This window comes from Pristiophorus japonicus, chromosome 6 (assembly GCF_044704955.1).
Source record: "Pristiophorus japonicus isolate sPriJap1 chromosome 6, sPriJap1.hap1, whole genome shotgun sequence".
Lineage (NCBI taxonomy): Eukaryota > Metazoa > Chordata > Chondrichthyes > Pristiophoridae > Pristiophorus > Pristiophorus japonicus.
The window spans coordinates 124,219,525-124,237,927 of record NC_091982.1 but is presented as its reverse complement, the minus strand read 5'-3'; the positions used below and the strand labels follow the sequence as shown (position 1 = coordinate 124,237,927).

Below are 18,403 nucleotides of genomic sequence, written 5' to 3'. Positions count from 1 at the left end.
AGGCAGGGACCCTGGATCCAGGAGGTGGATATAAAGCCATTTATCTCCTGGATGCAGCCATCCCTGCCTCGGTCCAACTGTCAGGTTGTGTGAAACCCGTCCACAGGCAGTTAAATTCGAAATGGAGGGAGAAATAGAGGCTTCCAGCCTCATTATAATATTTAAATTGAGGTAACGCCCCCTTTATGTGGATAGGTCACCCGCCACCCGTCCCATCCCGTCCCGCCCCAGCCCCGCCCTCCCCTTTCCGCCCTGCACCCCCCTCCCCGCCCCGTCCCGTCCTGCCCCGTCCCGCCCGGTCCCGCCCCTGGTCAAACCAGAAGTGGGTGGTGTGCATGTGACGATTGGATGGGAGCAGCTGTCAGTCAGTGAGTGTCTGTGACGATTGGCTGAGGGCGGCTGTCAGTCAGTCAGTGAGTGTATGACTGGGTTCTGAACTTAAGGAAAGGTAACTTTGACGGTATGAGGCGCAAATTGGCTAGATTAGACCGGCAAACGATACTTAAAGGGTTGACGGTGGATAGGCAATGGCAAACATTTAAAGATCACATGGACGAACTTCTGGAGTAAAAATAAAATGGGGAAGGTGGCTCAACCGTGGCTAACAAGGGAAATTAAGGATAGTGTTAAATCCAAGGAAGAGGCATACACATTTGCCAGAAAAAGTAGCAAACTGGAGGACTGGGAGAAATTTAGAATACAGCAGAGGAGGACAAAGGGTTTAATTAAGAGGGGGAAAATAGAGTACGAGAGGAAGCTTGCTGGAAACATAAAAAATGACTGCAAATGCTTCTATAGGTATGTGAAGAGAAAAAAATTAGTGAAGACAAGCGTGGTCCCTTGCAGTCAGATTCGGGTGAATTTTTAATGGTGAACAAAGAAATGGCAGACCAATTGAACAAGTACTTTGGTTCTGTCTTCACAAAGGAAGACACAAATAACCTTCCCGATGTACTAGGGGTCCGAAGTACTAGGGGACTAGTGAGAAGGAGGAACTGAAGGATATCCTTATTAGGCGGGAAATTGTGTTAGGGAAATTGACGGGGTTGAAGGCTGATAAATCCCCAGGGCCTGATAGTCTGCATCCCAGAGTACTTAAGGAAGTGGCCCTAGAAATAGTGGATGCATTGATGATAATTTTCCAACAGTCTATCGACTCTGGATCAGTTCCTATGGACTGGAGGGTTGCTAATGTAACACCACTTTTTAAAAAATGAGGGAGAGAGAAAACGGGTAATTAATGACCAATTAGCCTGACATCGGTGGTAGCGAAAATGTTGGAATCGATTATTAAGGATGAAATAGCAGCGCATTTGGAGAGCAGTGATAGGATTGGTCCAAGTTAGCATGGATTTATGAAAGGGAAACCTTACTTGACAAATCTTCTGGAATTTTTTGAGGATGTAACTAGTAGGGTGGACAAGGGAGAACCAGTGGATGTGGCGTATTTGGACTTTCAAAAGGCTTTTGACAAGGTCCCACACAAGAGATTGGAGTGCAAAATCAAAGCACATGATATTGGGGGTAATGCACTGACGTGGATAGAGAACTGGTTGGCAGACAGGAAGCAGAGAGTCGGAATTAACGGATCCTTTTCAGAATGGCAGGCAGTGACTAGTGGAGTGCCGCAGGGCTCAGTGCTGCGACCCCAGTTCTTTACAATATATATCAATGATTTAGAGGATGGAATTGAGTGTAATATCTCCATGTTTGCAGATGAAGCTAAACTTGGTGGCGGTGTGATCTGTGAGGAGGACACTAAGAGGCTGCAGGGTGACTTGGACAGGTTAGGCGAGTGGGCAAATACATGGCAGATGCAGTATAATTTGGATAAATGTGAGGTTATCCACTTTGGGGGCAAAAACACGAAGGCAGAATATTATCTGAATGGCGGAAGATTAGGAAAAGGGGAGGTGCAGCAAGACCTGGGTGTCATGGTTCATCAGTCATTGAAAGTTGGCATGCAGGTACAGCAGGCGGTGAAGAAGGCAAATGGTATGTTGGCCTTCATATCTAGGGGATTTGAGTATAGGAGCAGGGAAGTCTTGCTGCAGTTGTACAGGGCCTTAGTGAGGCCCCACCTGGAATATTGTGTTCAGTTTTGATCTCCTAATCTGAGGAAGGACGTTCTTGCTATTGAGGGAGTGCAGCGAAGGTTCACCAGACTGATTCCAGGGATGGCTGGAATGACATATGAGAAGAGACTGGATCAACTGGGCCTTTATTCACTGGAGTTTAGGAGGGTGAGAGGGGATCTCATGGAAACATATAAGATTATGACTGGACTCGAAAGGCTAGATGCAGGAAGAATGTTCCCGATGTTGGAGAAGTCCAGAACCAGGGGGCACAGTCTTAGGATAAGGGGTAAGCCATTTAGGACTGAGATGAGGAGAAACTTCTTCACTCAGAGAGTTGTTAACCTATGGAATTCCCTACCGCAGAGAGTTGTTGATGCCAGTTCATTGGATATAGTCAAGAGGGATTTAGATATGGCCCTTACAGTTAAGGGGATCAAGGGATTTGGAGAGAAAGCAGGAAAGGGGTACTGAAGGAATGATCAGCCATGATCTTATCGACTGGCGATGCAGGCTCGAAGGGCCAAATGGCCTACTCCTGTGCCTCTTTTCGAAGTTTTTCTGTTTCTATGTCTGTGACGATTGGCTGGGAGCGGCAGTCAGTCAGTGAACATGTGTGGCAATTGGCTGGGAGTGCTGTCAGTCAGTGATCATGTGTGGCAATTGGCTGGGAGCAACTGTCAGTCAGTGATCATGTGTGGCGATTAGCTTGGAATGGCCGTCTGTCAGTGAGCATGTGACGATTGGCTGGGAGCAGCTGTCAGTCAGTGAGCAGGTGTGGCGATTGGCTGAGAACGACTGTCAGTCAGTCAGTGAGTGTGTGTGGCGATTGGGTAGGAGCAGCTGTCAGTCAGTGAGCGTGTGTGGCGATTGGCTGGGAGCAGCTGTCTGTCAGTGAGCGCATGTGCGGGTGCTGAGGGAACCGCCCACAGGCTGCTAGCACGCGCGCACACAAACACACATTCCCCGCATGCGCACACCCACACCCCACATGCACACCCAACACAAGCACACCTAACACACGCACAGACACGAACCTGGGCGCTGTCGACAGGTAAGCCTAGGCCAAGCTTGACCTCCCGTGGATCAGAAAATTCTTTCTTTCGGCACCAGTCAGGTTCCGAGGGTGCCAGACCACAGAGGTCCAACCTGTACAGATCAATCACTTTGACTTGAATGTAAGGGGTGTGATTTAAAGGTTTGCAAATGATATACAAATTGGCTGTGTGATTGATAATGAAGAAGAAAGCTATAGACTGCAGGAAGATATCAATGAACTGTGCTGAACAGTGGCAAATAGAATTCAATCTAGAGAAGTGTGAGGTAATGCATTTGGGGAGGGCGAACAAGGCAAGGGAATACACATTAAATGGTAGGACACTGAGAAGTGTAGAGGAACAAAGGGACCTTGGAGGGGCATGTCCACAGATCCCTGAAGGTAGCAGGCCAGGTACATAAGGTGGTTAAGAAGGCATATGGAATACTTGCCTTTATTGGCTGAGGCATAGAATAAAAGAGCAGGGAGGTTATGCTTGAACTGTATAAAACACTAGTTAGGTCACAGCTAGAGTACTGCGTACAATTCTGGTCACCACATTGCAGGAAAGATGTGATTGCATCAGAGAGGGTACAGAGGAGATTTACGAGGATGTTGCCAGGAGAGGGGAGTTTTAGCTATGAGGAAAGATTGGATAGGCTGGGTTTGTTTTCTTTCAAACAGGGGAGGCTGATGAGAGAACTTATTGAGGTGTATAAAATTATGGGGGACTTAGATAAAGTGGATAAGAAGGACCTATTTCCCTTAGCAGAGAAGCCAACAATCAGGGGGCAGAGATTTAAAGTAATTGGTAGAAGGTTTAGAGGGGATTTGAGGTGAAATGTTTTCACCCAGAGGGTGGTGGGGGTCTGGAACTCACTGCCTGAAAGGGTGGTAGAGGCAGAGACCCTCACCACATTTAAAAAGTACTTGGATGTGTACTTGAAGTGCCGTAACTTACAGGGCTACGGACCAAGATCTGGAAAGTGGGATTAGGCTGGGTAGCTCTTTGTCGGCCGGCATGGACACGATGGGCTGAAATGGCCTACTTCATTACTGTAAAATTCTATGATTTCCATCGATTGAATAATATTTAACGTTAGCCATTCATTATTTCCTCATTCCATTCCCCATGAATAACTGTCATGGCCTGTTGAGCTGGGTGTATGAAGTCCAATACTTGCAGCTTTATTGCTTGTCTATAGAATGAGAAGGGACGCATCGGTTTTAAGGAGGTCAATACATCTTACATTACGAGAAAAGCATTTAAACTTAATCTTCACTATCTTCTTTCCATGTTCAAATCCCTCATTATATTAATCTTTCTTTGCTTTCCTCTAAGGTGCAAGCAAGATTGTGTTTTCACAGAGGGTTTAGAAACTGTGGAATGTACTATGTTAGTTAGCAACTGAAGCAGAGACTACGGCCCTGAATTTCCTCAGTGTCAGCTCCTCGGTTGTTATGTTGCTCTTACACCGGAGGTTACCATCACTAGCAGCGGGATTTTCACACAAGTATACTGGGGTAAGTGAATGGAAATAGTTGTTGGTTCAGCTCTGCTATAAGTTGAGTGTTGAAACTGTAAATTGCTGCCAAACTTGCCCTCCCAGGAAACCTCCGTGCAACAATGGTGTAACTCTTTTAAAGCTTTCTACAGAACATTGTCGCACAGCAAGGTCATCAGCTCAAAGTGGTTTTGTTGCCTATTTCCACCAGATCATTGACACCATCTCTCACCCAAACCTTCAGTCCAGATTGGCACCTTCGCACCCCATTAGGTGCCAGCTGTGCCCATTGGGCACCACCCCAGGCCAGCAACAGAAGAACATTTGGGACCCCGATGAAGATCTCCAAGCTTTCCTAACCCACACCATCGGTCCAGATTGGCACCTTCACATGCCATTAGGTGCCAACTGGTCACCACGACAGGGCAGCAGGCACAAGGTCTACAACTGGCTCCCTGAGGGAAGTTCCAATCCCTGCTCCACAGGTACATGAGGGAAGACACACACTCCTGGGTCTTTTGTTCAATAATCTGGACACCAGCATCAGCTTCCATGGAGCAGGCACTGATTCCCCACTCCCTCACACCCAGCACCACATTCATTTCAACAGTGCAGAGAAAATGAAAATACTTTGAGGGCAGGAAAGGAGAACATGTCGCCAAACCCTCTCTCTCAATCCCTCTCTGTCCTGCCCACCACACTCTGCCTCTCTGTCCTGCCCACGACACTCTCCCTCTCCGTCCTGCCCAACACATTGTCCCTCTCCGTCCTGCCCACCACACTCTCCCTCTCCGTCCTGCCCACCACACTCTCCCTCTCCGTCCTGCCCACCACACTCTCCCTCTCCGTCCTGCCCACCACACTCTCCCTCTCCGTCCTGCCCACCACACTCTCCCTCTCCGTCCTGCCCAACACATTGTCCCTCTCCGTCCTGCCCACCACACTCTCCCTCTCCGTCCTGCCCACCACACTCTCCCTCTCCGTCCTGCCCACCACACTCTCCCTCTCCGTCCTGCCCACCACACTCTCCCTCTCCGTCCTGCCCACCACACTCTCCCTCTCCATCCTGCCCACCACACTCTCCCTCTCCGTCCTGCCCACAACACTCTCCCTCTCCGTCCTGCCCACCACACTCTCCCTCTCCGTCCTGCCCACCACACTCTCCCTCTCCATCCTGCCCACCACACTCTCCCCCTCCACCCTGCCCACCACATTGTCCCTCTCCACCATGCCCACCACAATGTCCCTCTCCACCCTGCCCACCACAATGTCCCCCTCCACCCTGCCCACCACATTGTCCCTCTCCATCTTACCCACCTGACCCAACTCTAACTTTATTAGCAATTGATCGGTACTTCTTGCACTTGGAATGCTCATGTCAAAAAACCTATGGCTGTACACAGGTTACTCTGTAACATCGCCCGCCTCTGCCCCTGCCTCAGCTCTTCTGCTGCTGAAACCCTCATTCATGACTTTTTTAGTTCTAGTCTTGACTATTCCAACTCACTCCTGGGTGGCTTCCCACATTCTACACTTCGTAAACTTGAGTTCATTAAAAACTCAGCAGCCCGTGTCCTAACTTGCACTAAGTCACGATCATCCATCACTCCTGTGGTTTCTGACCTACATTGGCTCCGAGTTAAAAGTTCTCATCCTTGCTAACAAATCCCTCCATGGCCTTGCTCCTCCCTATCTCTCTAATCTTTTTCAGCCTCACAATCCCACAAGATGTCTGCGCTCCTCAAATTCTGGTCTCTTGAATATCCCTCATTATAACTGCTCAACCACTGGTGGCCGTGTCTTCTGTTGCCTGGGCCCCAAGCTCTGGAACTCCCTCCCTAAACCTCTCTACCTCGCTTTCCTCCTTTAAGACGTTCCTTAAAACCTACCTCATTAACCAAGCTTTTGCTCATCTGCCGTAATTTCTTCTTTTGTGGCTCAGTGTCAAATTGATCTGTTTTTTGTTGTAACACTGTTGTGAAAAGCCTTGGGACATTTTACTACATTAATAAATATGTAAATAAAAGTTATTACAGGCAACACTCCATTATCCGGGTCCCTCGGGGATTGGGCTATGCCGGGTAAACGATGTCTCTGTTAGAGCGATTTGACATTACAGTTAATGTTTACAGTACTGCAGGTGTGCTCTAACCAATAGTTGTAGCGTATCTTCTAATCCTTGAATTCTAGTCCTCTAGATCTAAAGACCATTAGACTTGTTGATTACTTCCTTTAACTGTTCATGGCATTTTAATGAATTATGAAAGGCAGTGGACCTGTGTGCGAGCAGCAGCGGAAGCTGAGGCAAGGCAGAGCGCTTAAAAGCAAGGCTCAACAGGCAACACTCGAAAGGAACATCAGAGTTTCAAAGCGACGTCACACACGTGGAATTTTAAATGCCGTTACAACGGTTTCCCGTTGGATCCGTGTGCGGATAATCGAGAGTTGCCTGTATTTATTATTATTACACGATAATCATTAATTTATACATACAGTGGTCCACGAGCGGGCAGCCGAGTTGATTGTTGTTCCTCTGGGTTGATTTGACCGGATTGTCCCGTCTTCCGCCTGCAGCAAAAAAGGTTGATTGCCTTTTGGCTTATATTCTGTTTGACCTCTTGCTGAGTAATTGACATTTGGTGCCTTTTTCCTTATACTGTTAGCAGAAACTCTGAAGTGTAACTGTTAGTCTGATAGTCTCTAATCTCAGGAAACACTTGGTGCTGACTCATTCTGGGTGGAGGATGACAGGCGATGTTTTTTTCTGTCCATTCTTGGAATTTCAGCCTCAGCCTCGAGCATACGAGAAACTATTTGTATCCCATAGCTGTTCCACGTGTCCGTCCCTTTCTAAAATCCTCCCTCAAGTGATTCCTGAGTCTTTGACTCTCATGGGACACTTAAAGTCGTTTGATGTGTACAATCTGCACCACTGCAGCCATGTCTTGTTGACGCAATTTCCTGAATTCTTCTTTCTTGAATTCTCATCATACGTTCCCCCATTAGGAGTACCACTCGGACCAACTCTACCCACAATAATAATTGTGATACCAGTCTTATCCAGGGTGTTATTTCGATTCTGGTGATTCCGGGGCCATACCACCATCGTATATCATTGGTGATAGACATGGCTGGTTTTCTCGCCTAGCCACCTTCAGGACTTTGTTTCATCAGTGTGTTCAATCTTTTTTAGCAATTCGGTTAGATTCTCATTCAGCAGAGGTAAATCATACCAACACTTTACCGGATATTGTTTTAAGCTGTCTCTCCATCCTTCAGTTGCATTTACGTTCATCCTCTTTTGTTTAGTCAGTGGTCAACATGAGTTATTTTAGTTGGAATGATACATAATGTCTTATTTTTAATCAGGCAGGTAGTTTGCTTCTATTGCCCGGAAGTGAAGAACTTTTCTATGATGTTGATACGCTCGATATGCAGTATTAACATACTCTCCCTTGGGCCTGACCGCTAAGGGCTGACACAGGGACACCAAAATCCACATGACATTCAATCTGTACAATGGAGTTCGGCTTTTAGTTACATCATACATACACATAGCAATTCTTCCCAACAATAGTACCTCAATTTCAATCTCCGCACACAGGTGATCAATGAGTAATCGAATGGTTCACATCATTCATTTTTAGCCCTTTATGAATGAATCCCAAATGATGCGTGACAAAAACTGGCTTAGGCTTCCATGGTCTACCCAATACAGGCATTGTTACCACCATACCCACAATCCATCACCATTCCATGGTCTACCCAATACAGGCATTGTTATCACCATACCCACAATCCATCATCACTCCATGGTCTACCCAATACAGACATTGTTATCACCATACCCACAATCCATCACCATTCCATGGTCTACCCAATACAGGCATTGTTATCACCATACCCACAATCCATCATCACTCCATGGTTTACCCAATACAGGCATTGTTATAACAATACCCACAATCCATCATCACTCCATGGTCTACCCAATACAGACATTGTTATCACCATACCCACAATCCATCATCACTCCATGGTCTACCCAATACAGACATTTTTATCACCATACCCACAATCCATCACCATTCCATGGTCTACCCAATACAGGCATTGTTATCACCATACCCACAATCCATCATCACTCCATGGTCTACCCAATACAGGCATTGTTATCACCATACCCACAATCCATCATTACTCCATGGTCTACCCAATACAGACATTGTTATCACCATACCCACAATCCATCACCATTCCATGGTCTACCCAATACAGGCATTGTTATCACCATACCCACAATCCATCATCACTCCAAGGTCTACCCAATACAGGCATTGTTATCACCATACCCACAATCCATCATCATTCCAAGGTCTACCCAATACAGGCATTGTTATCACCATACCCACAATCCATCATCATTCCATGGTCTACCCAATAGAGATATTGTTATCACCATACTCATAATCCATCACCATTTCATGGTCTACCCAATACAGGCATTGTTATCACCATACCCACAATCCATCATCACTCCATGATCTACCCAATAGAGACATTGTTACCACCATACCCACAATCCATCATCACTGATGACATTATACTCATGTGGGGCCACTAACACTGAAGATAATCTTCTCACCTGAGACACAGCCAGACTCGAATCATACCTTTGCACAGCCTTTAAGTGTTTATCAGTTACCCGTGGGGGAACTTTTCCCACAGCTAGCCGATCTAAATTTCCTCTGGCTTGTTCAAGATTCCATCCTCTTTTCATGATACACGCTTCATTTTCTGAGACCCTATCGGATACATTTCTATCTTTTTTGATAATGTGGTTAATATTTTTTGCCTGATTTTGCAAGATCCTTACTGATTCAATCATATGCAGTGTTAATTCTAATTCCGCATCCAATTGCTTTTCCCCAATCGTTTGCTGATTCCGCAGGGCCCCTTGCAATCCTTCTTTCATAATTTTTAGTTGATTATGTAGGTTTGCAAGAGCCATACCATTCATCAAACCAATGCCTGTGTTGAATACTGTGGCTATATCATTCCAAATACTTATTTTCTTTCTACCACCGGAGGACCTGGAGGATGGCTTTCTAACTTTCATCTCATCCTCTGACAAATCCCCCAAATATTCCTTCCAGAATGCTTTAATCATTTGCTTGAATCTTGTGGTGAACCATTCCTTAGTCATGCTGTCACACCAGTCACGTATGCTGAGGCTTGACATATTGATTATAATTTCCCTTTCATCCATCACAACTTCATTAAACATAACAAACCTTTCAGCACCAATACCAGGCCATTACTGGTCCCGCTTTCTCAAGGGGACAATTGCCATTTTATTCTTTCTTTGTCTTCATTGATTTTTGTTTAAAATTGATCCCCTGTTTGGGTGTTTTAGGGCAGCTAATCATATTGCTGGGCAATTTCCATACACACACATGTACGTACCTGAGTGCTTACTTCCCCAGAAATTTCCCAACATTAAGTATGCCCATCGCTCCAATGCCTTCCCCAAATGAACCTTGCCCCATGCGGGCACATACTGACCGAATGCCCCTTGCCTCATGCAGACACATACTAACCGAATGCACCTTGCCCCATACAGACACATGATGACCGAATGCCCCTTGACCCATTGAGGTACATACTGACCGAATGCCCCTTGCCCCATGCAGACACATACTGATCGAATGCCCCTTGCCGCATGCAGACACATACTGACCGAATGCTTATTGCCCCATGCAGACACATACTGACCGACTGCCCCTTGCCCCATGCAGACACATACTGATCGAATGCCCCTTGCCGCATGCAGGCACATGCTAACGGAATGCCCCTTGCCCCATGCAGGTACATACTGACCGAATGCCCCTTGCCCCACGCAGGCACATACTGACCGAATGCCCCTTGCCCCATGCAGACACATGATGACCGAATGCTTATTGCCCCATGCAGACACATACTGACCGACTGCCCCTTGCCCCATGCAGACACATACTGACCGACTGCCCCTTGCCCCATGCAGACACATACTGACCGACTGCCCCTTGCCCCATGCAGACACATACTGACCGACTGCCCCTTGCCCCATGCAGACACATACTGACCGACTGCCGCTTGCCCCATGCAGACACATACTGACTGAATACCCCTTGCCCCATGCAGGTACACACTGACCGAATGCCCCTTGCCCCATGCAGACACATACTGACTGAATGCCCCTTGCCCCATGCAGGCACATACTGACCGAATGCCCCTTGCCCCATGCAGACACATACTGACACAATGAACCTTGCCCTATGCAGACACGTACTGGTATTGGGGCATCTGGCCACAAGTCTCAGTTCCACCACTCCCTCTGTAAAGTTTAGAGTGTTGTTGGAACACTTTAGACAAATTCACTGTCTTTCTTCTACCTTTTGGTGGTAGACAGTTACCGCCCAATTACTACATATTAGGGTCTGATTTTTAGCAATGGTTCCGTCTTTACGGAGATTGATAAAACCCATATCTGAGGAATTTATTTTACCAATGGTGTTGGCCGTTGGGATTGTTTCCTGTTGAAACATTTGCATGTTCAATTCCCGCATCCCGAGTACCACGGCCACAATGAGCAGGATTAACATTTCCACATTTCCCTGTAATACACAAATAACTTTGTTACAAACAAGGATATTATAACTTGTTCAATTTAAAGACTCCATGGGGTCCGAGGTTTTCGGACTCTGGTACTGATCCATCCTGGTGGTTATGCTGGTAGTTTCCTTGGGGAATTTTGGATGGAGATGTTACCACTAACCCTGTTGTCGATGTTGGCGCGGGTGACACAGCCACAGGGGGTGCAGCTGGCACCGCCGCCCGCTGAAATGGTTCCAGTACTGGACTTTCATCGTCCCACAACATAGGTATTAGTCCTGTGTACCCGATCATGCACATAACCGTGCCCTTTTGTCTTACTTGTTTGCATGCGGTACCCGTTGCACTATATCGCTTCATCTGGTTGATGTGGAACCACTTAACCGTTTTGGATAATTGCACCAGCCGCATAGACCATTGGGCTGGCTTTTTCCACGATATTGTACAGACGCTTATACAGTGGTTCAAACACTCCCACCCTCGCATAATTCCTGACCACCACTTGATCTCCCAGATCCCACTCCTGGGATTTATGAAGTTCCAATAATAACTTATTACTGGTATGTTGTTTCCCAATATTACATAGAAACATAGAAAATAGGTGCAGGAGTAGGCCATTCGGCCCTTCGAGCCTGCAACGCCATTCAACAAGACCATGGCTGATCACCCACCCCAGCACTCCCACCCACCCATGCCCCCTCCACACCCCCCGACACGCGCAGCCACAAGGACCGCATCCAACTCCCTCCCGAACACATCCAATGAACTGGCATCAACAACTCTCCGCGGCAGGGAACCCCATAGGTCAACAACTCCCCGAGTGAAGAAGTCTCTTCCCATCCCAGCCCCAAACAGTCCACCCCCCATCCCAAGACCGTGCCCCCAACCACCCCCCCCCCCCCCCCCACCGGCTCCGGACCCACCCAACACTGGGAACACTCCCCACGCACCCAACCCGTCCCGTCAGAATCCTTCCCAAATGCCGGGCACCCCCGGATGCCGAACCCCCAGCCCCGGCCACCCCGGAGCCACGCCCCCGCGACGCCAACCACACCACATCCACCAACCGCCATCTGCGCAGTCAACCCGTCCACACCACTCTGAACACTCCCCGCACCGAGGTACAGAGCCCCCAGGCCCGCTCCTCCAACACACTTTGTCCCGCCCAGACCTCCGCTGCAATGTGGCCCCTCCCGTCCCCCGCCCCCCCACCTCCAGCACTCTCCCCTCCATCCCCCGCCCCCATCCCCCCTCCACTTCCCTCTGCCTCCCATCTTGGGGGCAGTAACCTACTAGGGCCAGGAATTTTAGCCCCCAGCGAGGAAGTCCTGCTCCCACCGCAGAATTGGCCTTACCACCCCTCAATGGAAGCGGAGTGCAATTTCCCACACTCCACTTCCTTTGGGGGCAGTTATCGGGGCACGACTGGATGCTCCTGTGACAGTGTCAACTGGTGCTCTCCACTCTCTGACCTGTGACAGTTTGAACTGGTCCTCTCCTCTCTCCCGTTCCCTCTCCTCTGCCCTCCTTTCATCCCTTAATCTCTTCCTTCATATAAGCTACCCAACCATATACATTGCCACCTCCTCGATCTTATCATCTCATGTGGTCTCACTATCCCCTCTGTAACCATCACCGATAAGGCAATCTCCGACTATTTCCTTATATCACTCTCTACCCATATTTCCTTTCCCCCTCCTAACCCCACTTCTTTTCACATCCGCTCCTGGAAAAAACTCTCCTTCCCCTCATCAGTTAACTTTCTAATTCCCAACTATCTAGCCTTTGGCCTACAATTCTTCATGACATTTCTGCAACCACTGGCTTACTAAATCACACCCTCTCCATCACCTTCAATGCCCCTGTCCCCACTAAAATTATTACACATTCTCATCCTAGTCGTTCCCCCGGTATGCTCCTCATCTCCGCTCCCTTAAATCCAAGGGACGCAGACTTGAATGTTAGCGGACAACTGGTCTAACTCATGCACTAGATTTAGCTATATCATATAAAGCACTACCGGGTCCTGCTCTCCATCACTAAAATCTCCCACTATTCCAAGATCATCCAGGATGGCAAAAACAACACCAGGCTTCACTTCATCACTATCCGTCATCTAAAACCACCCTCCCCTGCCTCTTCCTCCCTCACCTCCAACAATAAATGTCAGGAGCTCATGGACTTCTTTGTTAAAAAGATCGACATCCATTCAACTGCCTCTGCAACTTCCCTCCCTTCCTCAGCCCACCAGCCCTAACTTCCTCTCCAGTTTCCTCTGGCGCTAACCCTAAATTTGCATATTTCTCTCCCATTTCCTCCCTCTTGCCCTTTGAAAGCTCATCTTGTCAATGAGAGCAAACTCCTGCTCTCTCAACTCTATTCCGACTAAATTGCTGACCACCCAAATTCCCTTCCTGGCTCCCATGTTAGTGGATATTGTTAATGGTTCTGTCTCCTCCGGTATTGCTCGCCTTTCCTTCAAATCTGCTGTCATCACCCCTCTCCTCCATAAACCGACCCTTGACCCCTCTGTTCTTGCAAATTATCACCGCATCTCCAATGAAGTTCCAATAACAACTTATTACTGGTATGTTGTTTCCCAATATTGTGAGCTGCATTCCAGTTCTCCACAGATTTTTCACGAACCTGTCCCTTGCCACCTCTCTTTCCTGAGTTTCCGTCAAGGTCGGGACTAACAAATGGGCTGGGGTTCTCATTGGCCTTCCGGTCACAAGTTCAAAGGGTGAGTACCCCATTCCCTTAGCAGCGTTGAATGTGATGTCCATTAGGACCAACGGAAGCATCTCATCCCATGTCTTTGGATTATTCCCCAATCCCTTTCGTAGCCTTTCTTTAAGGATTCTATCCATTCTCTCCACAATCCCAGATCACTGCAGGTTATGGGCCACATACCATTTTCCTTTGATTCTCAACAACTTCAGGGTTGGCTGCATCACTTGACTGGTGAAGTGACTTCCCTGATCAGATTCTACTACTCTGGGGAGTCCCCATCACGAGAAAATCTCCCTCACAAGGCTTTTAGTTGTGAGTGCCATGGCTGTTTTGCAAGGGAAGGCCTCCACCTATTTGGTGAAGGTATCCACCAGGACCAGGCAGTATTTATTAGCCCTCCTGGTGGTGGGAAGTGGAGCGATGAAATCAATCTGGACACAGTGCCATGGGCCTTCCAGTCTTCTTATACCTCCGGGAGGTGCCTCCTGCGTGTGGGGATCTGGATAGTTCGCGGCGCACACCAAACTGTTGTCACAATATTCCCTCACATCTTCCCTCTGGTGAGGCCACCATTTACCCCCTTCCACTTGTTTCCAAGTGATTTCGGGTCTGGGATGCCCAGCCCCTGGTCCTCCATGGGCCAGTTGCATGAATTCTTCCCAGTATCTCTCTGGAAGTATCCATTTGTCTCCTTTAAATAACATCCCTTCGCTTAGCTGCACGTCGCTTGCTCCAAATGGCTCCTCCAGGTACATCCCTCTGCCTTTTCTTTGATAATGGCTTTCAATCCCACATCCTTTGTCTGTACTGCATTCTGATCTGGTGGTCGGGTCACCAGACCTTTTACCTCAGTCGCTCCTGGTAGGACGGCTGCCATTACTCCTGATTGATAGGGATCCCACAGGATTCCCTGTACCACCCCTTCTCTTGCCAACTTGTCTGCCCTCTTACTTCCTTTCCACTAGTCGTCACCTTTATTTCCTGTGGCCTCCAAATTGGTGGCTAATAAGGGTGCATTCACTAGTAGTTTCCCATTAACCGACTTAAACGCTCTCCTGGCCCTTATTGCCAAGTACTCCATGCAGGAGTTACAGGTAAACATAGAGTCTGAGCAGATGGTGTAGGGTGGTGGGAATTCCATGGGGTGTGTCACCACAAAAGTTACTGCGGCCAATTGTGCCTGCTGGGCACTCATACCTTCCGGCAAGCAAATTACCAGCTCCACCCCTTTCCTTGGATCATAAATCTCACACCTTGTTTTTCTCCTCCCATCTTCCACAAAGCTTGATCCGTCTACATAAATGTCTCTTCCGTTGGGTGTTCTCCCGCCTGGAATCCTATTCCCATTGCTCCTTCAATTACCCAAACACTAGTGCCGTCTGCAGGTCCCTTTTAAATCGGACAAAGGCTTCCTCACATTAGTCATCCCATTCCCAGTCTGCCCCTTTCCTGAGTAACCTGAAGGGAGACGCTGCTGTGGGAGCATAATCCTCGATAAATTCCCTCGAGCATCCCGTGAGTCCTAGAAATGATCTCAAGGCCATGACGTCAGCAGGGATTGATAGCTCTTGCACTGCCTTTCGTTTGGCTTCATCTATTGATCTTTCGCCTGGTCTGAGCAGTAATCCTGAAAACCGTAGCTCTTTTCTTCCAATCTGGGCATTTTTGGGGTTTACCTTAAAACCTGCCTTGGCGAACAGCTTCAACAATCCATCTAGCATTTGTTTATGGTCCACCTCAGAATCTGAAAATAGCAACAGATCATCCACATATTGGACCAGGCAGTCTGGCCGACTGAATTCCTTAATGGTTTCAGCCATGCACTGTTGTAATATGGAGGGGCTATTCTGGAACTCCTGCTGTCCTTTAAAGGTAAACGCAAACTTGTACTGGTCTTCTTGTCTTACCGGTATCGGCCACAACCCGTTTGAGATATCCAACATGGTCAATACTGTTGCCGATGAGGAGATATTTCCAATCAGGTCCACCACCGCTGCCACGGTCGGGGCACAGGCGGGAATATTTTTGGTAAAGACCCGATAGCCCATGGTCATTCGCCACGACTTATCCAGTTTCTTCACCGGCCAAACCGGTGAGTTTACATGGGTGGCCAGCAGCCTTGAGACCCCCTGTATAACCAGCGATGTCACCAAATCTTTCTCTGCATCCCTTGGGAAGTTATAATGCTTCTGGGCTTTAATCATCGGTTCCCCGTCGATCTGCGTTTCCATGCCTTCCATACTGCAATCGTGTTTATGTGCAGAAAATGCTCCCTTGTTTACCTCTGCCACCGATCTGTACTCCTCGGGTACATTGTTTACCAACTATCCTCTGTCATATGGGTCGTTGGGCAGCATCATCCATGCAGGATCACGTTTCCTAACTCCCTTCGGGATCTCTAATACTTCCTCAGACCCATCGTCATCCACTACTCCCCAACTGCAATCATTCTGCATGTCCACGATAATATTATGGGCCAACACCCAGTCTGACTCTAGGACACCTAATCCTTGTTGGTCCTATTTCATTAAACACATGTCCACTTGGTTTGCAAGGGGCCCATCTTGAAACTTAAGGTTTTGATACCACCCCAGCCTGTTCGTTCCCAGTGAAGCTCGCCAAAGTGACTGGTTTACCGCATGACCATGGGGCTCTTGAGGGAGTCTCTGAGTGTATGACGATGCTGGAAGCCCCCGTGTCCACTAGATAGTCCCGTCTCTTCCCTTCCACTATTATGTCAATACACGGTCTCCCCCATTTGTCGTATCTGAGTGGACGCAGATCCTTGAACTGGGCACGGCTCCATCATTGGGACGGGGGAGAGTCACTCTGGTTATTACCAGTGGTTACACTCACAACCCTTTCCCTATTGCTTGTTGTCTGGCCTTTACTAATATTTGCATAACTCTCTCCTGTGATCCACCACTCTGGCTGTCCTGTGGTGGTACCAACATTTTTGGACGTGAAGAGTCCCATTTGTTCTTCTTAGATTTCTTACAATCGCTAATGAAATGTTCTTTCCTCCGCAATTATAGCAGGTCTTATCCCCTCCTTGTCTGTAATGTCCTCCCTCCTGCTGCCACTTTAGCCTGCCTTGCCCATCTATACATGATGGATAAACTCTTGCTTTGAACAGTTTCCTTTTCTGTTTGGGCTTGACTGAACCACCCCCCTCCATTTTACTAGCTGTGCCCCTATCTGCTTCGAAAGCTAAAGTTAACCTCCGTAATGAGATGTTGGGGGCCTGAAGATCGAACCAGTGATCTGTTTTTGCTCGAATATGGAGCAAGCTATTTGCAACTAGTGTCCTCAGCTAGTGACTGAGGGGGTGGCTAACAGATTAGCCCGCACCAAATTACAGCTGCAGGGGGCTGAGTAGATGGGCCTAATCTCTTGGCAAAAGCTTCCGTCAGTTCTCCCGGTTCTTGCCTGGTGTTATTCACCCGATCGAACGGGCATCTGCTGTCGCAACCCATGGCCAGTGCCACTTGATCTTTTAACCCGTGCCAGGTACCTCCACCACGTTTAGTTATGGGCGGGAGGCCACTATATATCGAGCGTTCTAGAGTATAAAGCAACATTGATATGTGCTCTGCCTCATCACAGATGTTTAAGTATGTTGCCTGCCGTTCCGCCCCTTGCCCAATGTTTAACTTTTCTACAGGATAGCTCAGACCAATACATGGCTGAGGAATGGTACAGATGGGAGATTCAAATTCCTGGGATATTGGAACCCGTTCTGGGGGAGGTGGGACCAGTACAAACCGGATGGTCTGCACCTGGGCAGGACTGAAACCGATGTCCTGGGCAGAGTTTTTGCTCGTGCTGTTGGGGAGGGTTTAAACTAAAATGGCAGGGGGATGGGAATCTATGCAGGGAGACAGAGGGAGGTAAAAATGGGGCAGAAGCCAAAGGTAGGAAGGAGAAAAGCAAGAGTGGAGGGCAGAGAAATCAAGGGCAAAAATCAAAAAGGACCACAATAGAACATAATTCTAAAAGGACAAAGAGTGTTAAAAAAGACAAGCCTGAGGCTCTGTGTCTCAATGCGAGGAGTATTCACAATAAGGTGGATATATTTAATGCACAGATAGCTGTTACTGAATGTGATTTAATTGGGATTACGGAGACATGGCTCCAAGGTAACCAAGGCTGGGAACTCAACATCCAGGGGTATTCAATATTCAGGAAGGACAGACAGGAAGGAAAAGGAGGTGGGATAGCGTTACTGGTTAAAGAGGAGATTACTGCAATAGTAAGGAAGGACGTTAACTTGGATGATGTGGAATCTACATGGGTAGAGCTGCGAAATACCAAAGGTCAGAAAACCTTAGTGGGCATTGTGTACAGACCACCAAACAGTGTAGGGAGGTTGGTGATGGCATCAAACAGGAAATTAGGGA

At 47.9% G+C, this 18,403-nt stretch overlaps 1 protein-coding gene and 1 long non-coding RNA gene across 5 annotated transcripts in view; both read right to left on the bottom strand.

Moving 5' to 3' along the window:
* LOC139265777 (interferon-inducible GTPase 5-like) overlaps positions 1 to 7,480 on the bottom strand; it is a 43,258-nt gene extending 35,778 nt beyond the window's left edge. For 2 of the 4 annotated variants that reach the window (XM_070883177.1, XM_070883178.1), the window contains exon 1: positions 7,110 to 7,480. In XM_070883177.1, coding sequence (XP_070739278.1) covers positions 7,110 to 7,252 — 143 coding nt within the window. In that variant the 5' untranslated portion in view covers positions 7,253 to 7,480. The remainder of the gene's footprint in view (positions 1 to 7,109) is intronic. The other 2 variants (XM_070883180.1, XM_070883182.1) reach the window with 2 other exon arrangements.
* A 29-nt stretch (positions 7,481 to 7,509) lies between these two features.
* On the bottom strand, positions 7,510 to 14,241 carry LOC139265779 (uncharacterized). The gene is made up of 3 exons (XR_011593627.1): positions 14,184 to 14,241; positions 11,164 to 11,272; positions 7,510 to 8,128 (listed from the first exon to the last, which is right to left on the bottom strand). It is a non-coding gene; the product is annotated as an uncharacterized lncRNA (long non-coding RNA).
* Between the last annotated feature and the right edge of the window lie 4,162 nt (positions 14,242 to 18,403).